The sequence below is a fragment of the Pelodiscus sinensis genome, chromosome 4 (assembly GCF_049634645.1).
Source record: "Pelodiscus sinensis isolate JC-2024 chromosome 4, ASM4963464v1, whole genome shotgun sequence".
Classification (NCBI taxonomy): domain Eukaryota; kingdom Metazoa; phylum Chordata; order Testudines; family Trionychidae; genus Pelodiscus; species Pelodiscus sinensis.
This window is the reverse complement of record NC_134714.1, coordinates 120,441,583-120,467,151: the sequence shown is the minus strand read 5'-3', so window position 1 is coordinate 120,467,151 and position 25,569 is coordinate 120,441,583. Positions and strand designations below refer to the sequence as shown.

General features: G+C 44.2%; 1 protein-coding gene across 2 annotated transcripts in view; it reads right to left on the bottom strand.

Annotated features, from left to right (window-relative positions):
• Positions 1-2,502: 2,502 nt before the first annotated feature.
• The window catches only part of CEND1 (cell cycle exit and neuronal differentiation 1), a 38,277-nt gene continuing 15,210 nt past the window's right edge, over positions 2,503-25,569 (bottom strand). For both annotated transcript variants that reach the window (XM_006114861.4, XM_075928241.1), the window contains exon 2: positions 2,503-10,927. In XM_006114861.4, the coding sequence (XP_006114923.1) occupies positions 10,337-10,732 (396 nt within the window). In that variant the 5' untranslated portion in view covers positions 10,733-10,927 and the 3' untranslated portion in view covers positions 2,503-10,336. The remainder of the gene's footprint in view (positions 10,928-25,569) is intronic.

Genomic DNA, 25,569 nt, shown 5'->3' with positions numbered 1-25,569 from the left:
GAAGAGGATTCCCCAACCCACTGTACACCCCGCTCCATATGCCTTTATGTCATCAGCACTCAGTGTTATGGGATATGTTTAATATAGCATACAGACTCAGAATATATATATTTCCACAATAAGCAGAGGCACTAGAATTTGCATGAATAAATGAGCTTTTCCTAGTAAAGGCAATTACTAACTGTTTGTTCACTAAGGGTACCTCTACACTAGCCCCCTAGTTCGAAGTAGGGAGGCTAATGAAGGCAACTGAAATTGCTAATGAAGCACGGGATTTAAATATCCCACGTTTGATTAGCATATTCCCGGTCGGTTGCCATTTTGGAAACTGACTAGCCTGAAGTAACTGCCCACGTCTACACGCGGCAGAGAAGCTCGATTCCCAGATAAACCCTTTAGTTTGAATTAACAGTTAAACCTCATTCCATTAACTGTTAATTTAAACTAAGGGGTTTATCTCGGATTATGCGTCTCTGCTGCGTGTAGACGCGGGCAGTTACTTCAGGCTAGTCAGTTTCCAAAATGGCGACCGGACAGGAATATGCTAATCAAGTGCGGGATATTTAAATCCTGCACTTCATTAGCAATTTCGGTCACCCTCATTAGTCTCCCTAGTTCGAACTAGGGGGCTAGTGTAGATGTGCCCTAAGTGATTTTACTTCTATCCTTGGTTCTGAGAAAGCATTTTTGTTTGACTGAGAAGACAACTGAATAGATTTTCACTGTACCCCCTCCAGGAGGTACAATGCTGACCCCCTCCCCCCAGGCTAAAGGGGATAACAGATACAGGAGTCTCTCCCCACTCCTCACTGCTCCAAACAATGAGTGAAACTTTCAAGTTAGAACACGACCTCCTGCTACATTATCTTTAACTTAAGATCCTGGCTCCATTGAAGTCAGGTTGCTTATGTTGCTCTGCAAGTAGCCATGAAAGAACGGCATGTTTCCCAGAGGAATGCAGGCTGCAGTTGCTCCAATCTAGCTATATAAGGAGGGCTGCATTTCTATTTCCTCTTTGGCAAAATTCTCTCTCACTGTTCAGGCTGCCTAATCTCATGTCCTCATTGGCCAAGTGTCCATAGTGACTTATTCTCTCAAACCAGACCTCCTCCCACTTTAGTCAAACATCAGGTAAACAGCTTCCTTGTAAATGACGTTTGAGTGCTCAGCAAAGCTACTTTTACATGTTTCATTTATAATAAGGCTTCTCTGGATGAAGACTGTCCCTGGGCCTTTCACTTGGTCCCATAGGTAATCTAATACCTGATTTCCCATATGTACTAAACTCCTACCCAAAAGCAATTAGATTTTTTGCAACAGTGCCTTGCCAAGGGTCTTCATTGCCTCCCAGTGCTGCCTTGGATGTTAGAAGTCTCTTCAGTAATGATTTATGCTTCTGAAGTTCTCACTTTGCTTCCTGTGGGCCAGACTGTTAACTCCTTGCAGCCACTGGGGTGAGCAGCTACTCGTGGGAGTAATCAGAGTGAAATCAATAGGATGATGCAGGTGAGTAATTTTTCATCAGTGGGAATAATGTAAGAGAGGAGTGAGGTGCCACAGCCAAGTTTGAAGGAAATCAGAATATTTGCTCAGGAAAACATCACACTGCAAGTGGGTGAAACGTCAAGATTTAATAACTGCTAGTAAAAGGGGGGAAATGGCCCAGTAATTAAGACAACAGACTGTCACGGGAGGGTTGGGTTCATGGATTTCTTTTGTGACTGAGGTCGGCACCTCAGTTTCTTACTTGTAAAATGGGGCTAATAATGCTTCCTCTGTCCATTTATCTTATGTGGCTTGTAAGTGCTTCAGGGCAGTGACTGTCTCATTGGACAGTGGCTTCAAACTAAGGGTTGCGACCCAGTACTGGGTCACAGAATGCCCCAGTGGGGGTGCTAAGGCAGCTTCCTGCCCATCCTGGCATTGCAGACTGTGCTGCGCCCTAGAGGCAGAGAGCAGCAGGCCCAGCTCCTGGGATGGGATGGGGGAAGAGCACACAGGGCTCCACACACTGCCTCTGCCCTGAGTACGAGGTCCACACTCCCTCAGGAGGCTGGGAACCTGTTGCTGTCTGCTTCTGTGGTGCAGCATGGTCTGTGGTGCCAGGAGAGGCAGGAAGCCTGTCTTATCACTTGCACTGAACCACTGACTGAGCCACTCAAGGTAAGCCCCTCCTGCCCCAGCCCTGACCCCCCCTCCAAAGCCATAGCCCTCTCCTATGCCCCAAAGCTCTCGTCCTCAGCCTCACCCCGGAGCCCCCACTCTGGTCAAATTATGTTGAGTCACAGGCATCAACAATTTTCTTCAACTGGGTCATGAGAAAAGTTTGAAAAGCACTGACACAGGATATAGCACCTAGCACTATGGGCTCCTTAGTACAGTTGGGGTCTCTAGGCATTACTAACCCCATATTAACCCTAGAGATGTGTGTTTTTCACTAAGGGGCCAAAGAAGGGATGATTGCTTTCCCTCACCCCCCAAATACACAAAGATGGCCACGTTCAGAATTATACAGTATATAGCTATATATAATTTATTTCACACAATCCTGATAAGAGTTACAGGTGTATTTGGAATCATTTACAGTTTCACAGCATATGGAGTGGCCATACAGCTGATGTAACATACAGTGCGTAGAGAGTACACATTTCCAATCCACCCACCCGCCATTCACACAATGGGTTTCAAAGCTAATACTAGATTCAGCTACGTAGGAAGCCTTGAGAATGCTAGGATACAGCGTTGGGTGTCATACAACACTGTAAGTCACAATGGGACAAGCTAAACTACTTTAATTTTCAATCTAGTATTTCTAGTCTACCTGCATTATTGCATTTATACGCTTTTTTTAAGTTAAAGTAAAGAGAATACTATATGGGAAAGGAAAAATTCTTTACTATTTTAGGATTTGAGCTGCAGCCCATACAAAGTGTCCATAGAAGCATAGACAAGATTATAAATTCAACAAGGTATAAATTAGCTGTATAGCTTTTGAGTGTAGGTGTCCATTTTCCCTGGGAAATGTACCCAGCAGCATATTGTCTCTGAAAGCAAAAAACCAAACCTGTATGTTAAACACAGGTAATTATGTGTGTGATTAGTAGGTCCGGATAGGGAAAATAAATCAAGGTGTCACTCTGATAATTACTTTTAGGTAGAAATCTTTTAAGGCTTGATCCACAGCCAATGGAAAGACTCTCGCTGACCTCGAACATGGTTGAAAACTAACTTCAGCCACTAATGTGGTAGACACTATCCATTAACTTTGGATCAGGCTTTTAAGAATTACTAGAGTAAAAAAAATCCCTTTAATAAGACAATCAAGTTACCTTCATATATCTTTTGTTTCTCTGGTACCTTGTAAAGAACCTGGACCTACTTTACCAGATGGATTTGGATAGCACATTTTAAAGATTTCTTTAGAAAGATTCCTAACCAGGGATTCAGGAAGAGGCACCAGGGTTAAGAGGGGCTGCTAAAAACTAAAAACTAAACTGTCAAACAATTTTCTTTTTTTTAAAAAGAAAGAAGGTGAGGAAACATTATGCTGTCCTTGTTCTTGTTGATTCATCCTACAAAGTTTGGACTGTTTGAAGCTATGGCAATAGAGTCTGGCCCATACTGCAAGGCATAATGGAAACAGGCAACATTTAAAGTTTCCCTCACTGTTGGGCATTGTTGCACTGTAGCATCAACGTGTAAGGGTAGATCAAGGCAGGAACTTTGATTCTAGGGATCCTGGCCCAGATCCCTAAGTGGGCCAAATCCAACTGTGGAAACCAAGGTGAGGTGAAATGGGAAGGTGGCTATATGGGGAAGATCCACGGTGGAAGCTATTCTACATGGGGAAGAAGAGATAGGGGTGGCATGTGAATATGTTGTCGATCCTCACCTCATTTTATCCAAATTCTGTATGTGTCAGCAAGTCTAGTTCTGTTTTATCAGTGGAAAGTAGTGTAGCAGATTCCGCTCCCATTGCTCCAGGTAAACTGAGGTCACATCACTACGTATCAGGTGAATCACCAGCAGTGTTTTCACAGAATGGAGATTTTAAGATGGGACAATGCAGTAATGTAGGGTACAGCCACATCTGTGAGTAGCTAGGACCAGTAACTGCGGTGTTCTATAGTGTTTGCTTGCTCTGAGATATATCTGACTGGGAAAGCGGTTGTTTCAAGGCAATGTGAACTTGCCACACGACGAGTGTATCTTCGCACTAAGATATCCCCGTGGAATAGCACAATCTCAACAGTCCACCAAATGGAAACAAAGCTCACAAACGTTTATGTACCTAGTTGATGCATTGACTCCAAGTCTGTTCTCTGGTGGCAGAGGAAAATACAACATGTGCCATGCATGTCAGCAGATTTCCAAGGCTCTCTATGGTCCATGCCACGGACTTAAATGAAAATCAGGCCGCAAGCCACCTTTGTCCAACAAGATGCATCTAATTTCTTTCCTCTCTGCACTCAGATAACTGAAGGACCAACAGCACTGGTTTGAGCCGCCACACACAGTGCCTGCAAATACGGTGCTAGCTTCCCTCACAGCTTTGCCAGTGGAGCTCAATCCTGACCTGCAATCATTCCTCAGTGTATCAGGCAGGGGCCTCCCTTGAAGAGGGTGCCAATCATGTAGTGAGTCACTGGTGTGCAATAATGAGGACTAGAAAGAAACTAGCAAATTAAGGTTCTAATATTGTAAGGTGCTGAATGTCCCCAACTTACACTGACTTCAAAGAGAATTGAGGAAAGTCATCATCTTGCAGGATTGGACAATAATCTTTACTTGAGACTTGGGTAACTATAGCAGATTAAACACTCGTGCACCCCCCCATGATGTATAGCCCCCCAAATATCCCATCTGTTCTTTGGGTACTGTTAGAAACGTATGCATGCATTTGTAACTGGCACAGAAATCAGGCTAAGGAGGAAAAGTTCTTAACTGTATGAGAAAATTGTGCAATGAAATATCCTTGTAATGGCACATGGTCAAAGCACCATCTTTACACAATGGCATAGCAAGTAGTCCTGTGAAGAAATTAGACTGAATGACAGATGTGGCCTTGAATGGGTCTACTATCTATGGGCCAGATTGCAATATCTTTAGGCTATATAGTACCTTATATCATTATTAGTTCCCCTGAAGTCAATGGGAAATAAGGTACTAATCAGTGTGATCAACACTAGGACAGTCTAGCTCAGTGTTTCTTAAACTTTTTAAGACCGAGGAACACCAAACAATAAATGTTTTTTATGCAGAACACCAAAGATTTTTTGCTGAGAAGAAAAAAGAAGGTTGGGGGGAAATTGAGGGGGAAAAAAGGGGGAGTCGGGGGGAAATTGTTGAGCAAAAAAACCAAATTGAACTCTGTTCTCCACAGCATACCTCCGACTGCCTCACAGCACACTGGTGTGCCACGGAACACAGTTTAAGAAACACTGGTTTAGCCCAATGAGAGGAACATTACATATAATTTATGTCATTTGATTAAACTACTTTAGGTATCACCTCATATTCTGCCACAAACTAAATATAATAGCTAAGGTTTATCAGCCTGCGCTCGGTGTCCTGAACATAACTGGACATGCCAATAAAAGTAATAAGCATTGCACCCAATGAACTTCAGAGAAGGATTAAACTGGAATTACGATTGAGTTGGAAGAGGTTTTAAAATCCAGGGGGCAAGAAGAGTCCTTTCTTGATAATCCAGCTCCTTACATTATTTAAGGGTTGTTTTAAAATAAATGGTATTTTTGGGCTACAAATAATTCACTGGATGTAAATGAAGCAGTCAGTTTGGATGCACTGTGCTAGAAGGACACTCTCCATATTCTCTGCTTATGGCTTCCCTGGAGCTCTATGAGATCAAAGGATAGAACCTGAAGTATGTAAGTGTTCCACATGCAGAACCCTTTAAGGATCAGACCGAATGGCTGTACCCTCCATTCCCGGTGAGTGACATTAGCCCCACAGAGATAGCCCATGCCAGGCACTATCATAGTACAAATAATTAAGAACAGGAAATGGGAAAGTAGGGGCCTGAGCCACAACCTATTGAAATTAGTGGAAAGACTCATCTTCATATTTTTTTGGATCACCCCCACGGTCTGATTAAGCAAAGCACTTACAATCATGTGTTTACGTACATCTACTGACTTCATTGTTAAAGTTAAGCATGTGCTTAAGTTCTTTTGGGGAATCAGGGCCTAAACAAGATAAAAAGTGCCTGAAAACGTTGTCAGAGTATCCCTTATGCTCAGATTCAAGTGTAGTCCACAGCAAAACTACTGAGGGCATGAGCCTGATCCAAAGCCTACTGAAGTCAATAGACATCTTTCCATTGACTTCAGTGGGATTTAGATCAGGTGCCATCAGAGGAAATGTGGTCTATTTCAGCTTTGCAGAACTAAGGACAGGGAAAATCCTGTACTAAATTGTCTAAGAAATAAGTGACATTCTTGCATTAGGTCAAGAGAAGTGGCTTCTTCAAAACAGAAGAAATCTAGCAATTGAATCTGTTGTTTTAATTATAAGCTGTATTTTCTATTGCAGTGTTTCTCTAATTAATCTACCAAATTTCTAATTTATAAACAGCATCATTAAGATAAACTAGCAATCTAGATCCCTACAGATCTCCAAACCAGAATCGTATCAGTTTCAAGTTTTAATTTGTTTCTCATTGTGGACATGTCACCAAAAGGACCTCATATTACAACAAACACAACACAACACATCAAGCAAAGAAAGCCATGTTCTCAGTGCTGCCGCGAAATAGGACAACTATTTATTTAGCATAGCAAGTTCATTTGTTAGCCTTTTGCCCTGTGCCAAATTGGGTTTGAATCTGTCATAGGCTCTTCTCAGTCTAGTTCTCACTGGCCTTTTTCCTCAACAGGAAACCACCACACAATGCAGCACAAAAATAGATATAATGGATAGCGCCTGCTAAATGGTGTAGCTGCAAGTCAGAACTGAAGGGCAACGAATCCCTGCGTATTTGGGAAGCTTGCATAGCACCTACTTGTGATATACCAGACACAAACCAGAACTAGTTCCACTACAACGTAATACAATACAATACAATCCAAGAAGTACCACCTTTTTAAAAGCAAGTAGCCCAAGTGAATTTGGGGAAGGTGGGGAAGACAGTAAATTTTTAGCTTGTAGCACAAAGGGACACTATACAATCAGGAGTTTCCTATCCATACATTCTCTTAGTGGTAAGAAATCATGACCAAAAATGTTGCTTTGGGCACTGCATGGCAGAATGTGAATGGTTAAAAAAAGAAAAAGAAAAGAAGAAGACATGGACACTTTGTGTGAATGCAGGTGCACAAAAAAGGGTTGTCTCAATATTTTTCTTTACAAAAAATATGGGTTGTGTGGCTTTACAAAAACTGCAGTCAACTATAATATATACATGTAATATTCTTCAAGAAGGCAGTGGGCTTGTCCACATCCACACAAAAATGAGTGTTATCAGACCAGCAAATGAGCTGAGTTTTGGAGAATGAGTCATGACAGGAGTCCCAGGCAATTACCGTGCGTGAATGATTCCCTTATCCTAATCTCTCTCTTCACTGTCATAAATAGGATTGAGGGCAAAGTTATTTTTCAAGATCGTGAGTCCTAGTCCAGCTGCCATCACCATGTCTCAATAATCTTGCTGTCATATTCCAGGAAGAAATTATTGGCTTAGCAGTAGAGGTGGGCCTACTTAATGCTCTGGGGGAACAGTTCAGATCTGGATGGAAGTTTTGCAGCTCAGGTCCCTCCCAGCTCAGAATTTTTTTCTCAGTTTTCCAAAGATTAATGCAATCAAATTAAAATACTTTTGAAAACAGAGGGACTCTTGTGAAGCATCCAAAGGTTAATAAAGAAACAACCAGCTAAACAATCCCCTGGCTAGGTAATAACAAGGAATCCCTCACAAAGTAGCTAGTTCTCCTCTTACTAAGGTTTTCCCATAGCCTTCTCAGATAGCAGCATCAGAGGGATTGTGTTACTAGATGTAGTTATAAGTCCTGTCCATTATACAGGTGAAACAGTGCTAGCACCTATCAAGTTTAAACATGGTGGCCGTGAGCACTTGCTTCCACAGTGGAGCAAACCCTGATCACATTGCATCTGTCTGTGCAATGGAAAAGAAAATATGCAGGTTAAAACTCAGAATCACACAATAGTTTGGAAACCAGGAGAGATAATTTTATATTAATTTTATAATTTTATAATTATATTATATTAAAAGGCCACATACAACTGGGAATATTTTAAGAGCCTTGTTGAAAAGATAACAAACAAATATTTAACTGCAGGGAATAGAAGGAAATTTGTAAAGAAGCTGTGCCCAAGTATCCTGATGAGTCACACAAACTTAGTAGGCCAAATTCATAAAGGACTCTGAGTAAAAAATGTAAGAATTGCCAGATTGGATCAAATCTGTGGTCCATCCAGTCTAATATCCTGTTAACCAACAGCAGCCAATATTGGATGTGTCAGAGGAAGATCCAAGAAATCTGGTGTAAGCAACTAAAAGGCTTGGGATATTTTACACTTCACCCAGCCTTTCCACTGGTTTATACTCCCATATGCTCTTGCTTCCAAACATATAATGTGTACCCTCTCTGAATTTGGACCAGTTTCTCTGGCTGTTGTACTGCATCTCTGCCAAGCATCACTGCAAAACTGTGACACGCCAGCGTAGCGCACACTGGTTAGCAGCCAACATGGAACGCCAATGACTTTTTGGGTTATGAGTTTTCAATTCTGGCCTCATTTAAAATAAAACATTACTAAAGATTCCTTTCCATACTACACAGCAGCAGCAAATGGGAGTCAAAATGGACGTTCCAAGTCTGGGAAGATCACTCAGCCCTCTGAAGAATGGTAAGTTCCATGTTCTCAGCCTCATGGGAAAAGTTTCAGGGAATGGAGCCTCCATCTAGCCCTTCCTTTGCTTCTCTCTTCTTACCCACAGTCTGTTTTGAGATCTCAGCCCCCACCCTAAGCAAAGAAACCAGGCTGTTTCCAAGCTTTGGAAAATTGTTTGAAGACATGAATGTTTCACATGCTCCATCTAGACTCAAATTAGGGAGTAGATGATCTCTCCTAACACAATCTTTTTCCTCACTCTTGCACATGATTTTCTCAGCATAAAGGGGATTGTGCATGTCATTCCACGGTGCTTCATGTGCTGCTTGCCGTTAAAGCTCATTTCTCATCTGCCTTTTCTTCTACCTTTGCCACATGCAAGGAGAAATCAACCTGTTATGGAAAAGCACCAGGATTAAGGGCCTGAACCAAAGCCCATTGAAATCCATGGAAAGATTCCAGTGGACATCAGTGCCATTTGAATTCAGCCGTTAGTGCTCTACCGAGGCCAGTTTAAGATTATCAAATACTATATTACATCCAAAACATTTTCTGTATCATCCACTAAGGGCAGGAACCCTGGAACTCTGTCCTAATGACCTTATCTGCACCCCATACACATTAAATGGAACAGATTGAAACTGTCCCGGCATGACTAAAGATGGGATGGGTCTCCAAGCCTTGTATGTTGTCTCCATGGGCTGCAGACTACACTGCAGATCTCAGAGAGACATATTTGTCCCTTGAACTTCACCGCTGCTACCTGAGGTCCTGGTCTGCATCTCAGACAGGGGAAAGGTTCTATAATGACAACATGATACAGAAGAGTATGGATCCTCTCTGTGGGTTACTCCTGTCATGTCGGTTTGTTTTTAAAGGCTGGGTGATGAGCATGAGCAACATCATGTGCGTGTGAGGGGGTAAGCTCGGAGCTGCCTTGCTCCATGTCTGCAAAGATCCTAGTGCAAGTTGGGGTACAACATTAATACTAAACCACACTAATTGATTAACTGAGTCTTAGTACTATTCCCTTTCATCTTCTCTACCATAACTCAATGAAAAACATCCAAATAAAGAAAGCAAGGACTCTGAGTGGGATGCAGAGCACCTCTGCTTGGAAATGCTGGGACTATGGCAAAGTGGGGAGTCTCCTGGAGAGGAGCGTGGGGGAGGGGACGGGGTTATTTACACTGATCGGGAGAAGCTGTAATCTATACACAGTTGTACAAGCCAAGTTATATTACATGAAAGAACACACTGAGTGCATGGAGTACCCATACTGGGTCGAACTGGCACGGCTCCCTTGGACCAAGACTTCTGGAGTAGTTGTTGGTGCTGTAGATACCCTATCTAGCTCTTTCTACAGATATGTATAGCTATGTATAGAATTTACTGCATGCATTTGTTTCAAAAGGAACTGTACAGTTGGTTAGATTTCTCTCCCCCAACCCCTTCTCGGTCTTCATTTTTTCCGGGCTAGGAACGCCACTCCCAGAATTACAGCAATGGCCGCCACCACCACGCCTCCCACAATGACCAATGGCTTCACGTTGTCGAAGACACTGCCTGAGGATTCCTCCGCACTGTTTCCCTTGTGCTCAGAGTCAGGGGACTGGCTGGGGGCCTCTTGCACCTCCGGGGCTGAAGGGCTGGGTTTCAGATTGCTGTGGTTATTCAATGCAGCGGCCTCACTGGTCCCCTTCTTGGTTGTGGCAACAGAGGCGGGCTGCTCCTTGGAGGGAGTTTCCTTCTTGTCTGTGCTTATAGCAGGTCCAGGGTTGGGCTTCTCTGGCTTTCCTGAGCTAGCAGCTTTGGCATCAGATTTGCTTCCACTTCGGGTGCTTCCTTTTGATTCCATCCCTAGAAACACTGTCAGGAGGGGCTGACCTGACCTTCACAGGGCTGGCTATCAGGGTGTTACTGCAAGCTGTTTGCACCCACTTTACTTTCACTGAAACAGGCTGATGGGCCGACCTCAAACGGATCCCCTTGTGGCCCTCGTTCCAGGAACCTTCTCACAGCACCAATATTTCACCAGGGCATGACCCGGAACCTGGAAGAACAAACAGAAAACGGGAGAGTGAAGAGGATGCATAGCATGATAGATACAAGATTCACTGTTTTCCAATCAGAGCCACTCTACTGGTTGTGGTGAAACTGTAAACATGCTGTATGGATTGGGGGTGGGGGTAGAGGGGGAGAGCCAGTGACTGACCTTTCATTATGCGTGTGCTTTGAAGGATTTGATTTTTCTCAGCAAAGGACAGTAAACACGGATTTTACCACATATAGACACTGATTGCACAAATATTTCCTTCCGTTGATAACAATTAAAATTTACAAATAGGCAAAGTTAGAAAAATGCTACTTGAGAATTTATTGTTCTTTTCAACCTCTGAGGAGAAGATAATACACAGTGGACTTAAATTACAGCAGGGGTAGCTTACATTGGACTTTGGGGAAAACTTCCTGTAAGGGTGGTTAAGCACTAGAACAAATTGCCTAGGGAGGTTGTAAAATCTCCATCACTGGAAATTTTTAAGAGCATGTTAGACAGACACCTGCCAGGGATGGTCCATAAGCTCTAGTCTACAATAGGACTTTATTTCAAAATAACCCCCCCCCCCCCCCCAGGTCAAATTTATAAGCGGAGAGTCCACACTACCAAGCCCATTATTTCAAAATAACAGGCCACAGAATTTGAAATCTGTACTCCTGCTTTTCATCAGGAGTAATGCTACTTCCAAAATAGTTATTTCAAAATAATGGTAGGGTGGACACTCCAGTACCACTATTTTGAAATAATTACTTCCCAGAGTAATTCGAACTAAATATTCCCCAGTGCTTCCTGGAGCTCTAAATCCAAGGTTGCGTGTCCACATTAACAGAGTCTGCCTCAGACAAATTTCAAGGCTTCCCCACAGTATGGACATGCTAGTTGGAATTTGTTAAATCGGGAGTTAAGTAAAATTTTCCTATTTTGAAATAGTTTCCTAGTGTAGATATGGCCTAATAGTTAGACCTGGCATGAGTGCAGGGGACTGGATCAGATGATTTCTCAAGGTCCCTTCTAGTCCTACAATTATATGATTAGAAGAGTTCAATTTAAGGACTTTTCTGTATATTTTAATATGTTGACAATTTTTGTTTTAATGGTTGTAAAATTTTCATTTTTAGTATCTCAATATCTACTGTTGTTAAATAATTGTCTGACTCTCTCCTCCTCCCCCCACCCGGCACTATCTGACTCTCCTATAATTTCCTGCAATAACATTTTCAAAAAAGGTTAAAACATAATTTTGCATAACCATGAAAATGTAAATTGAGAAAAATTAAAAGTTTAAAAAGAAACAGGTCTTACCACTGAAACTACAAAACTTAAAAATCCAATTCCACCAAATGTAATTATATGGATACACATTACTTAGCACAACAAAGCCTTGCTTCATACTCTGGAGCTCTAAGCATACAGCAGTAAAAGAAAGGAAGACAGAAGGAATGAATGGAACAACCATTGACTGAAGAGCCAGGTTGGGAATATTGACTGAGGAGCCAGGTTGGGAAAACCTTTCCTAGGATTTGATGCTGCAAAATTCTGCTTACCCACAGAAAGTCATTTAATAATTCCAGAAGCAAATCAGTCAGGCATCAAGCCCTGTATCATCTGCACTCTATCGCTACTCATGGCATGGTTTTGAGACAAGAGCAAAGGCATGATATTAAAAAGCAACTGAGGTTTAGTCCCAGCTTTGAACTCAGTGTGATTTAATGACTGAAGGTCACTGAGCCACAATGCAGTGAGAGCCGAGGATTCATGGGCAGAATGAATCCAGAGAGCCGAGAATGTGAATCCAGCCAAGGATTCATGGGAAGTCATGGAGCCTTTCAGTTTTAGGTTGCGATTCCTCCGGGTCAGCAACAATGGCGTTATTAGACCAAGCTGGTATAGTCCCGCTGACTGCAATGAGCTATCCGGATTTATAGCAGCTGAGGATCTGGCCCATTATTTCTGTTGCTGTTGACAACTCTCCATCCTCCCAGTCGCTTAGGTCCGTAATCCAGGAGTCACCTTGGATTCTTCCATCTCCCAGGTCCCACACACCCAGGCTTGGTCCAAATCTTGCAGTTCCTTCCCCATTACGTCTTTACAATTTTCTTTCGGTCCAGAAGGCCAAAACCATCATCCAGGCCCTTGCCATCTCCTAGCACACTCACTAGAACCGCTTCTCTGAGCTTCCCAACACTCACAACCAGGCCCAGCCTGATCATACAGGAGAACTAGGCGGTCGCCTGGGGTGACCAAAACCTGGCCAATGGAAGCAGCCGGAGAAAAGCCTGAAGGTGAATGCTTCCCTGGGCTGCCATTCCCTGAGGGGGAACGGCAACATGCAGAGCCTTTTCCTCCCCCTGTCAGCCAGAGCCAGCCATGCAGTGGCCTAAGCTCTGGCATCTTGTTTCATCCCTCAGATTACTGAATGGGAGGGGCTCCAACATCATAGTTCACCTCCCTCTCCAGTCTGTACAATATGAAGTTTCCTCCATCTCTCTTGCCCAGCATACTAACCATAAGTTCCCTCCCCCAGCTTTGGATCCTTCCACTGACTTCTCTTTTCTCAAGCTCCCTGTTGTCTCTCTTGAGGTTTTCATAATTCTCACCTTCTCTCCTTATCTGTGCATCTCTAATCCCAGATTCCTCCAGCCTATCTACTCCTCCAGCAACACCAGCCTTCAGAGCACTGCCAACAATGCGCTTTCTTCCCTGCCATCCTTTGCTCTTGAAAACACCCTCCATTTCTTTCCCACGGCTTCCTCACTCCTTGATTATAAGAAAGTCCTTTTGCTTGACTGGGAAAGTGGATCTATAGTTCCCCATGTCCTTCAGTACTCCTGTCTGTGGCTTATGCACCCTTCATCATGGAGTTTCCTTTACGCTCTGGCTGGAAAATCCTTGTATGTAAATATACATGATCGGACCTGACATACTCCATCCAGACAGGGGCAAAGGTGCACCTACAGCACGCTCTGCAGAGATTGCCAGGATGAGTTTCATCGTTACCAGCAGATCATGCAGTCACAAGAGTTCGTACTGTAGTTGTCACAGTTCCCACACAGTGACAGGCAAATAGTGTTAGGTGTAAATTGGTGTTGCTCCACTGCGTTCAATGGAGCCTCCCTGACTGGACAGCAGATGGCGAGCTAGTCCTTATTTTGCAAGGCCTGTGCAATTACACCTTGCCATCTCTCTGCCCGCTCAGTTGCTCATGGGATGGTTTTGTCTGTGGGTAGCAGAGAGCCACCAGCAACAGCAGCTGCACCTGTTCTGGCCAGGCTTCCGGAGGCACCAATGAATGTAACAAATCAGCCTGGGTGCACGTTGAGACGTAACAAACCGACAGACACACCTGGCTTCAGCAGGAAAAAAAAGCCCAAGCAACCCCCCTCCTGTGCCTATGAGTGGGGCCCTACCACAGTCACAGGCCCATTTAGGTGAATTTCTCTCTCATAGGCAGAGTAAAAGTAACTTTAAAATCTTCTCTGTACAAAAGGAGCAGGGCCTCGGGTGGAAGGGGCGGGGCTGGAGGCAGTTTTTCCCAGCCAGCCCTACTATGTAGGCTACCTGGGGCTCCAGCAGCTGTTGCGGCGTGGGGGAAGGGGATAGGAGCCGTGAGCACGCCAGGCCCTTTTAAATCACCAGGACCCAGGGCAGCTGGCCTTTGGCCTCCCACTGTCAGCAGCCCTGCATCTCCAATCAGTGGCCTGGGGGGCAGGAGGAAGGGGCAGCAACATTAAAGCTCTGCCAGTCCCTACCGGCAAGGCCACCAACATGCGGGGGAGGGAGAAAGAGGTATCAAGGTGAAAGCACTGCCGCGGCTGTGTATTGTCCGGTAGCAATGGACACTTCTTACCCGTACACCATCCCGACCGACTGTCACCTCTGGTCAGGGCTGCCGACAGAAATGCCGGGCCTTGGGCAAAGCGGAGGGAGCAGGCTCTGGGCTCCTGGAAGGGGAGGGGATTCAGGTGAAAGGGGCAGGGCTAGGGCTAGCCTCCCGCAGCCAGCCCTGCCCGGCCTGTACCACCCCAGGCTCGGGCGCTGATTTAAAGGTTTGGGGCAGCTGCCCCTTTTGCCCCGTCAGCAGCCATGGGCACCTCACACTGCTGCTGGCCCGGTCTGGCATCGCCGCATGGGTGTGGATTGCAGCTGCATCATGGGTGGTGGCATCACACAAAGCCACAGCCATTTAAGTGGCAGGGCTGCTACTGCAATGTAGATTGCCATGATTTGAAAGTGGCAGGGAGCTCCAAGCTGCTGCCGTCATCACTGCTTTTAAGTCAAATTTCATTATTTCAGCTACTTAAATCTGAAATTTCACAGTGTTGCAAATGTAGGGCCTGACCAAAAAGGGAGTTTGGGGGAGGGTGACAGTTATTATAGGGAGGGCAGTTGCTGCTAGCCTTACTTTTGTGCTCCTGCAGGCAGTGGTGCTGCCATCAGAGCTGGGCAGCTGAGGAACATTGGGTTCAGGTCATGAGCCCAGCTCCGAAGACAGAGCTGCTACCAGCAGCAGCGCAGAGATAAGGTTGGCATGGGAGGGTATTACTTCTCTGCTGCCCACTGCAGAGCTGGGCTCTCAGTCACCAGCCGCCACTCTCTTGCCACCTGTCTCTGAAGGCGGCAGCACAGAAGCAAGGGCAGCATGTTATTGTATTGCCACCCTTACTTCTGCATCGCTGCTGGTAGTGGCTCTGCCTTCAGAGCTGGGCACCCAGCCAACAGCCACTGCTCTCCAGCTGCCCAGCTCTGAAGGCAGCACAGAAGCAAGAGTGGCAATACCATGACCCCCCAAAATAACCTTGCAACTCCCCTGAACTGTGATTTTTGTCAGGACCTCCCGATTTGAGAAACTCGGGTCTCCTCCATGAAATCTGTATAGTTTAGGCTATAAGTACACAAACGTCCAGATTTCACAGTCCATGACCCGTTTTTCATGGCTGTGAATTTGCAGCGCTCAACCCAGGAGGCATAAATGACAAGTGGATAGAGCGCAAAACAGATTGGCAGCGACTCGGGCTGGCGTTACAGCTTCCCAGTGATGGAAGGAAAAGAGAAGCCAACGCCCGCCAGTTCTCTGCCAGAGCTGCAGCGGGGATGCATGGTGTCAGTGTGGTGCCTGGGAAATAATGAGTAAACAGGCAGCAGCCGTCAGATCTGAGCAGCCTTCTTCATTATCTCCCCGCTGACCTTCAGCACTTCCAGGGGCCTGTGGAGAGCTTTCTGCCGGCTAAGTGAAATATGAGCTTATTACCATAGCCCGCTTAGAAGGAGAGGCTTGCATGGAAACCGCCCCAGCCAGATGGCTTTGTCTGTTGCACTTTTGTTCTAAGATGATCCACTGAGTTCTAAAATCTTATTGAATGGACAGGTGGGGAGGGGGGAGGTTAAACCCCTCTAATTCTGCTTATAAGGGGCTGCAGCAAGTAGTGACATTTCTCTTCAATGTGCTTCCCCCTCTCTGGGAAACATTTAGAATAATTAGCACTTTACTGCCACCTCCAAAGTGAGCTGGGTTGGAATAAAGCCACACAGAAGGTGCAGGAGTTGAGCTCTGCAAAGGGAAATAAGCCAATTATTTTATCACCTGGTTTTAAATATAAAACTCTTATTTTGCAGCTGTCCACTATAGGGTTTTTTGTGTGGTGGCCATCATCTGACCGGGCATTGAACCAGGCACCTCCCTGGGTCTCCGGAGCTTGAGTTCTGTACATAAGAACATAAAAATGGCCATAGTGGGTCAAACCAAAGGTCCCTCCACCCAGTAGCCTGTCTGCCGACAGTGGCCAATACCAGGTGTCCCAGAGGGAGTGAATCGAACAGGTAATTATCAAGTGATCTCTCTCCTGCCATCCATCTACATCCTCTGACAAACAGAAGCTAGGGACACCATTCCTTACCCATACTGACTAATAGCCATTAATGGACTTAACCTCCATGAATTTATCTAGTTCTCTTTTAAACCCTGTTAGAGTCCTAGCCTTCACAACCTCCTCAGGCAAGGAGTTCCACAGATTGACTATGCGCTGTGTGAAGAAGAACATCCTTTTATTTGTTTTAATTCAGATGCCCATTAATTTCTTTTGGTGCTCCCTAGTTTTTATATTATAAGAACAAGTAAATAACTTTTCCTTATTCACTTTCTCCACACCACTCATGATTTTATAGACCTCTATCATATCCCACCTTAGTCTCATCTTTTCCAAGATGAAAAGTCTTTAATCTCTCTCCATATGGGACCTGTTCCAAACCCCTAATCATTTTAGTTGCCCTTCTCTGAACCTTTTCTAATGCCAGTATATCTTTTTTTAAGATGAGGAGACCACATCTGTATGCAGTATTCAAGATGTGGGTGTACCATGGATTTATATAAAGGCAATAAGATATTCTCGTCTTATTCTCTATCCCTTTTTTTAATGACTCCTAACATCCTGTTTGCTTTTTTTGACTTCCACTGCACACTGCATGGATGTCTTCAGAGAATTATCCACAATGACTCCAAGATCTCTTTCCAGATTAGCTGTAGCTAAATTAGCCCCCATCATATTGTCTGTATAGTTGGGGTTATTTTTCCAGTTTGCATTACTTTGTTTATCCGCATTAAATTTCATTTGCCATTTTGTTGCCCAATCACTTTGTTTGGTGAGATCTTTTTGAAGTTCTTCACAGTCTGCTTTGGTCGTAACTATCCTGAGCAGTTTAGAATGGTCTGCCTGTAACTCACACACATTCACAGTGGACCAGTACAGCCGTCTACATGCTTCTTCCAGAGAGAAGCAGCTTCTCCTGTGCAACCAAAGTCCACTGGGCATCTCAAATCCTAAACAGCCCTCAACTTAGCCAGCACTGGGGACTGAACCAGGGAGCGCCAGAGCTGAAAGCAAAAGTCTGCAGTTTGAGCTAAAAACTTCTCAAGCTGAAGACTGTAATAGACCCATATTGTCTATGGATCAGGCATGGAAGGGGACACGTAACAACACTGACCAGCAGGGTCAAATTTTCACCAATTTGGTACAGGCCAGTCAGAGATCTAGGAATATAGGAATTGCCATATCACTGCTCTGTCTAAGTCCAGTATCCTGTTTCTGATAATGGCAAATACCAGCTACTACAGAGGAAGGTGCAAGATACCTTCAAGTGAGCAATAGGATAAACTGTCCCTTAAAGAAATTTCTTCCTGTCCCCTAAATTTCTTCACAGCATGTCCTGGAGCATGAGTGTTTGTGTCACTTCCATGTCCCCCCTCTTTTTCATAACCCTTACTCTAGATATTCTTGTTATCTGTATACATTTTTTAATCCTGCTCATCTCATGAGCTCACTGATGTCATGGGTCAATGAGTTCCACAGACTAATTCTACATTGTGCAAAAAAATTAAAAATAAAAATGTATGCCCTGTTATCATTCTTATATTTGCTGCCTTTTTTTAGTTTCACCAAATGTCCAGGATGCCAGTGAAGATGGACCACTCCACTGGTCCTTCAATTTCTGAAGTGAATTCAGTGTGAAATCAGAGTGAAATAGAAGCCTGACCTCTTCTATTTATTCCAAGAATGAGTACAGCACAGAGTGCAGAAGTGTAACTTCCCCCCACCCTGCCCTGCCTCAGCTCTGACATGGAAGGGCCACTTGTGTAAGGCAGGCTTCATGCAAATTCAGAAATGAGACACTGAGAGGGTTCTTTGTCATGCTGTCCCATAAGAAGTAGAGTCAAACTGTCAACAAACAGCCACAAGATGGGACAGCTGGGCTATGTCTACACTGCAGCGCTATTTTGGGATACTGGAGTATCCCAAAATAGCTATCCTGCATCTTCACAGCACGTTATTTCGGGCTCGCTATTCCGACATCCCTATAAACCTCATTCTACGAGGAGTAAGGGAAGTTTTGGAATAGCATTTATTTCAAAATTTGGCGCTGTGTAGACAGGGCCAAATGACGAAATAAGCTATTTCAAAATAGCATCGACATAAGATACGCAATTTGCATAGCTCCATATGCCATTGCCAGTCCGGCCCCGTTCAGAACAATTGGTGCTCTTCTATTAATTTCCCAACCCACTCTAGTCTCAGGCTCGTTAATGAAGAAATAAAATGCAATAATCTTTCAATGTATATCCAATGCAGCTACCTAACTGGTTTAACCATTATATATAGGCCAGATCCTCACCTGGTGTCAATTGAATGACCTTTTTATTTGTTAAAATTCAAGAGTAGAGAAATTCTAACATGCTCCTCTGAGGGTGACTGTGTTGCATGCAGCCATTATGTAGCCATGTCCCATCGCATGAGTCATTCCACACAGGTTTGTTTTCCAGCAGCAGGATAGATGTTTTCTCTCTCTGTCATGAGTGCAGCTGGGTATGTGCTTTGGTTGAAATAGGCTGTGCAGCCAAAGCCAAAACGTGTCATGGAAACATATCGATTTCGGCATGGTTTGTGAGTGGGACATGGCTACATGATGGTTTCAGTCAACACAGTGACCCTCACAGGAGCCCTTTGGAATTCTCTGCTCTTGAACGTTAACGACTAAAAGGGTCATTCAGTTGACAGAGTTTGAAAAGTATCGCGAGGCTGACTGGACTGGATCCCAGAAGAGCTGGATTCAGTCCCCAGCTCTGCCCTTGATTCCCCATGAGACCTGGGGGGGAACTTGATCTCTGTGCTTCAGTTTCTCATCTATCCTGTCACCCACCCTTTGTCTGTGTTGTTTATTTAGACCAGTGTTTCCCAAATGGTGCTCTGCGGAACCCTGGGGTTCCGTGAAGCGAACGTAAGGATTCCGCGAGAACCCGAACACTCCCCTCCCCCCACAGAGGACAGAGGAGCCCGGCGCGCAAAGATGCTGGCTCCTTCCCCGCTCCCCTTTCAGACATCTCCCGCGTCCCCCGCTGCCGCTCTGCTTTTACCACTGGACCTAGCAACAGCTGCTTGTCTCGCTTCTGCCCGATCAACCCAAGATCCCTCTCCCGCATCCCCTGCTGCCGCTCTGCTTTTACCACTGGACCTAGCAGCAGCAACAGCTGCTCATCCCACTTCTGCCCCATCAACCCAAGATCCCTCTCCCGCGTCCCCCGCTGCCCCTCTGTTTTTATCACCGGAAAAAGCAGAGTGGCAGCGGGGGACGCAGGAGAGGGATCTTGGGTTGATCGGGCAGAAGCAGGACAAGCAGCTGTTGCTGCTGCTAGGTCCCTTGGTAAAAGCGGAACGGCAGCGGGGGACGCGGGAGAGGGATCTTGGGTTGATCGGGCAGAAGCGGGACAAGCAGCTGTTGCTGCTGCTAGGTCCCTTGGTAAAGGCAGCATGTGTGTGTGTGTGTGGGGGGGGGGGGAGTACTATCAGTGAGTGGAACACCGGAACTCCTACTCACTGTGAGGATCGGAACAAATCCCCATACACACTGTGAGGACACGTGGCTCCTGTGTGTGACTGTAAGTTTAAGAATTCAATCTAATATCAAAATTCCCCATGGATCATTGGTTAAAAGAAGGAACTTTAAAGAGAAAAGTGAGTACATCAAACTCCAATATTTTTACTGAAACCAGCAAGGAAAATACTGAGGCAGCTCAATTTAATTATGAAAAATTTCAGCTGACTAATAAGAAACGCAGGTATTGTGAAGTCTATTTGGCATTTGGATTCACAAGCAATGGAAATGAAGATGCTCCAGGTGCCCAGTGTGTAGTGTGCAACAAAATATTATCTAATAGCTGTACCTGCTAAATTGCGAAGACATTTTGAAACAAATCATCCAGAATACAAAGATAAAGACATTAGTTTTTTTAAGCAAAAGCTTGAATCGCTTGAAAAAAGTAAACTCTTCATGTCAAAAATTGCCAAATCTGATAATGAAAATGCAACAGAGGCATCTTACAAAGTAAGCTATCATATATCGCTCGCTGGAGAAGCACACACTATTGGGGAATCACTCATAAAACCATGTGCAAAAGATATTGTAATGTGTATGCTGGATCAGGAGTCTAGTAAAAAAATTGAGGCTGTGCCACTATCAAACAATACTGTCACAAGTCGTATTAACGATCTTGCTGCTGACATCGAGAAGGAGCTTATTTTTTGGCTGCATTTATGTGATGCATATGCATTACAATTAGACGAGTCCAGTGACGTTGCAGGTCTTGCAGTTCTGCTTGTATTTGTCCGTTATGATTTTAATAGTTCTATTGAAGACGACTTACTTTTATGTGAATTTTTGCAAACCAATACAACTGGTGAGAATATATTCAATTGTATCAATAACTTTATGAAAACACATCAAATAAGCTGGGAAAAATGTGTTGATGTGTGCAGTGATGGTGCCAAAGCAATGGTAGGAACAGTGGCTGGCGCTGTAACATGAATAAAAAATGTAGCACCAAACTGCACCAGCAGTCACTGCATTCTCCACAGACACGCTCTGGTAGTTAAGAATATTTCTCCCTGTCTTAAAAATGTGTTGGACGAAGCAGTACAGACTATTAATTATATAAAAACTCGACCATTACAATCAAGACTGTTCAAAATTATGTGTGAAGATATGGGTAGTCAGCACACAGCCCTGCTTCTACATACAGAAGTCAGGTGGCTATCACGAGGAAAAGTGCTGGTTAGATTATTTGAATTGCGTCATGAGCTCTCCGCATATCTGATGGATCACAAATTCCAACTGTCTGATCGTTTAACAGACTTTTTGTGGTTATCGAGAGTTGCGTATCTTGCAGACATCTTTACAAAACTAAATGAAGTAAATCTGTCGCTGCAAGGAAAGAATGTAAATATTTTTAATGCGAAAGACAAAATTTTGTCATTGTCACGGAAGCTACAGTTTTGGATCTCATCTGTAGGACGAAATGATTTGGATTGTTTACCAACTCTGAATGATTTCCTTGAAGAAAATGGATACAAACTTGATCAAGATATTCGCAGCGACATTGCAGAACATCTCCGCGATTTATACACGAACATCATTAAGTATTTTCCAAACATCAATGACAACAATAACTGGATTCGAAATCCATTAAGTTTAACAGAAAAGCCAGTCAGTTTTTCTACACAAGATTATGAAAACCTAATTGAAATCGCTTCAGATGGCCAATTAATACAAAAATTTAAAGAAGTTTCTCTGATTACATTTTGGAGTGATTTATGTCAAAGTCAAGAATATTCATCTTTATCAAGACGCGCAATTTGTCAGCTGTTACCCTTTGCCAGTACATACTTGTGCGAAACTGGGTTCTCGAACTATGCAGCAACGAAAACGAAATACAGAAATCGACAATGCTGCGCCAGATATGCAAATCCAACTTTCTAGTATTAAACCAAATATAAAAAGAATTTGCCAAGAAAAGAAGAAAAACCACTCTTCACATTGAAAACTATGAATATAATTAATATTATTTGATAGTTTTATTTTTTGTACATGTTTAATATGATTTTTGTTGAATATAAATGAATGGTGATCTCATGACCGTATCATCTTATTACTACCAATTGTGGTGTACTGGCAGTCTGTGTGTGTTTGGGTGTGTGGTTTTTTTTTTTTTTTTTTTTGCTCGACAAACTTAATCCCTGGCTAGGGGGTTCCTTGAAATTTTTCTGAGTTTGAAAGGGTTCCGTGGTCAAAAAAAATTGGGAAACACTGATTTAGACAGTAAGGTCTCTGGGGTAGGGTTTCACCAGGGCCAGGTACTATGGGCCCCTGATCTCATCCAGACCCTGGAGGCACTACTGTGATGTCAGCAATACAAATACAATATTCACTCCTGTTATTCTTGTTGACCTCCCCTTGCAGACATACAACCTACAGGCATGTTCCCCCTCAGTCTCCACCACCTGAGAGGCCCACCCACTTCACAGAACTGCCCTGTGTCATTTCAGACCTTGGGCTCAGCTGGCTGAGCGGAGAAACCAGAAGATTGACAGGCCCTTTATCCCTCAAGAGGGCAGGCACCCTAGGTGATGTCTGAGCAGAGCTGACAGGGTAATTTGTAGGAGTCCATTATCTATCCACTTTCAGGCTTCTGAGATGCCCTTCTGTCTCCAGGCCCGAAATACCAACCCTCAATGGTGCTGGAGAGCCGTGCTTCTCTCTCACAAACAAAGAATTGAACAGCCCCTTTTTTAATGCTGTCCAGCCTTCTGGGTAGCAGGCTCTTTGCCATCCATTTGAGCTGGTTTAACCCCTCTCTGAATCCTTCCAACTAGCTCTCTCTCTCTCTCTCTCACCTCCTCTTTTGTTCCCGCTCCAGCAAAACACTTCAGCACCTGCTTCACTTTAAGCACCTGTGCTGGCCAGGTGAAATCAATGGGCTTAAATTGAAGCAAGTACCTAAGACAGAAAAGCTCAAAGCCTCTATCTCTTAAGCTGCTATTGGCTTTCTTCTTTCTGTCTCCTAGCTCTCTAACCACCTGTTCTTTCACTAGCCTCTTTTCTCTTTATCCCTTATTATATCCATTTCTTTCTTTCTCTGCTTCTTTGCCCATCCCTCCTCCTTCCAGCTCTTTCTCTGCCTCCTACACAGCTGACTGGGCTTGAGAACAGGCTGCACAAGGCATAGGGGGTTTCTTTTTAATACTTCTTTGTTTAACAACCGGTGCTGTTCAAGGGGGCTGGGAAGCTTCCCAGCTTCTTTCTTTGGGAAAAGTATCTGTAATGAGGGAAATGAGCTAATCACCCTGATGACAAAGAAAAAAGAAATCCCTTCCAAATTTCTGCCTCTCTGGAAAGTCTTCAGCATCTTGATGCTGCAGCTTCTTCAAGGTCAGTACAGTAAGAGCCATGCAGTGCTGCTGAGGTAACAGCCGACACAACAGGGCCCATATAAGGAAACAACTCTTTCCCGGCACCCCAACTGCTCACAGATTTATACCTGAGCCCACAGAGGAGTAGAATCTAAATCTATTCCTGCCTGCGCAGACAAAAAGATGCGTCCATCCTGCACCAATCAGAATGGATGAGTCATTCTTAGCTTTACTGTAATATGTGCCAGAATTATAAAAGGCATATTCTCTCCCTTCCACCCCCAAGCCTTATTATGCTCTCTGTGCTGATTTTTAGACTAGAAATAAAGGCAGATGTAATTGCAGAGCAGACACAGCAATATGTAACATGCTCAGGCTTGGCTGGGGATCTCCATTCCAATGGGCTGAGGGGGCTGTGTAAAAGGACCACAGCTTGTATATTGCGAAATGCTTGGATTTTGTTTCTATTCTTGCTGTAGTCACAGCATACAGACAGAGAAATTAGATAAACATAATCTACGCTGGCTGGATGGTCACAACATAACGCTGTTATATTTCTTAGATTGTGTCTAAACAACAGGTGCTACAGAGGCATGGCTGCAGCACCGTTGTGTAGATCCTCCCTACACAACACCTGCAGTAACTGCTGTGCAGATCTTCCCTGCCTTCCTGAAAGGGAGTTTTCTATCCACAGAGTTAATCCACCTCTCTGGCTTCATCTTCACTGAGTTTTTTTGGCAGAAAATATGCTAATGAGGGACTCATTAGTATGAGTCGTGATCTCGTTAGCATTTTTTCTGCTGAAAAAACTTGCAGTGAAGAAGAAGCCTCTGTCTACACTGCTTCCTTTTGTGCAAAAACCCCTTATGCAAAAAGAAATGGCAGAAAATATGCTAATGAGATTGCAATTCATGCTAATGAGTCCCTCATTAGCATATTTTCTGCCAAAAAATCTCTCAGTGAAGACCAAGCCTCTGAGAGGCTGTAGCTAGGTCAATGGAAGAATCCTTCCATCAACACAGTTATGCCTTCTCCATGGTTAGGTCATTCTAACAGTTCTCAGGGCATAAATTTTTCACGGCCTCTGAGAGGCATAGATAGGATGATATAATTCAGTGCAGACCAGGCCTTAGAATTCAGAAAAACAGGCAAGAACTCTTAAAATAGAGAGACAAAGAAGGCTGCTGGCTAGGCCCAGATCACGTGCTTCCCTACAGAGGCCTCTGTCTGCAAGTAGGACAGGGAAAGCTGAAATTCAAAATGATTGCCTACAATTTTCAACACATCTCAATTCCATAGAGCCCTAACTTCCATTTTAGCATAGACTACAATTTTCACATTAGCATGGGAGAAGCTGGCCATCCCAGTGGGCTGGTGTTAATAATATAATGGAATCATTAATAATCATCCTCAGATAGAGGCTAACTCAGATTATGCACCAGCACAAGGGAGTAAGAGCCCCCAGCTGCTTACCTCCTGACTTGGGCTTCCCAGATCTCAGGTTCAGGGACATGGAGTCAAGAGGCTACTAAACCTTTTCCTCCTTCCTTGGAGCAAGTGGGCAAGGAATGAGTGGTGTCTTGGTGAACCCCTACTCCACTGGCCAGAGTAGCTGAGTCACTACCGGAGGGACGTGGTAATTTCCTGTCTGTATAGACCAGCAATAACTCATGACCCCTGAGGGAGGGAGCTGGAGAGGAATTATACCCTAGAAGGAGGTCTCTGAGTCACAATACCTCATGGCTATTCCTGGGGTGCTGCGACTGTTGCTCAGGGCTGCTCCAAATGGCACAGTCTAGCTCACTATCATTAATAATTAAACAAGAACCTTTCTCCTAAAGAGTGGATCAGCTGCATCACCTGACTCTGCATTATGTGACATCTGGGTACAAAAATTTGCCTGCA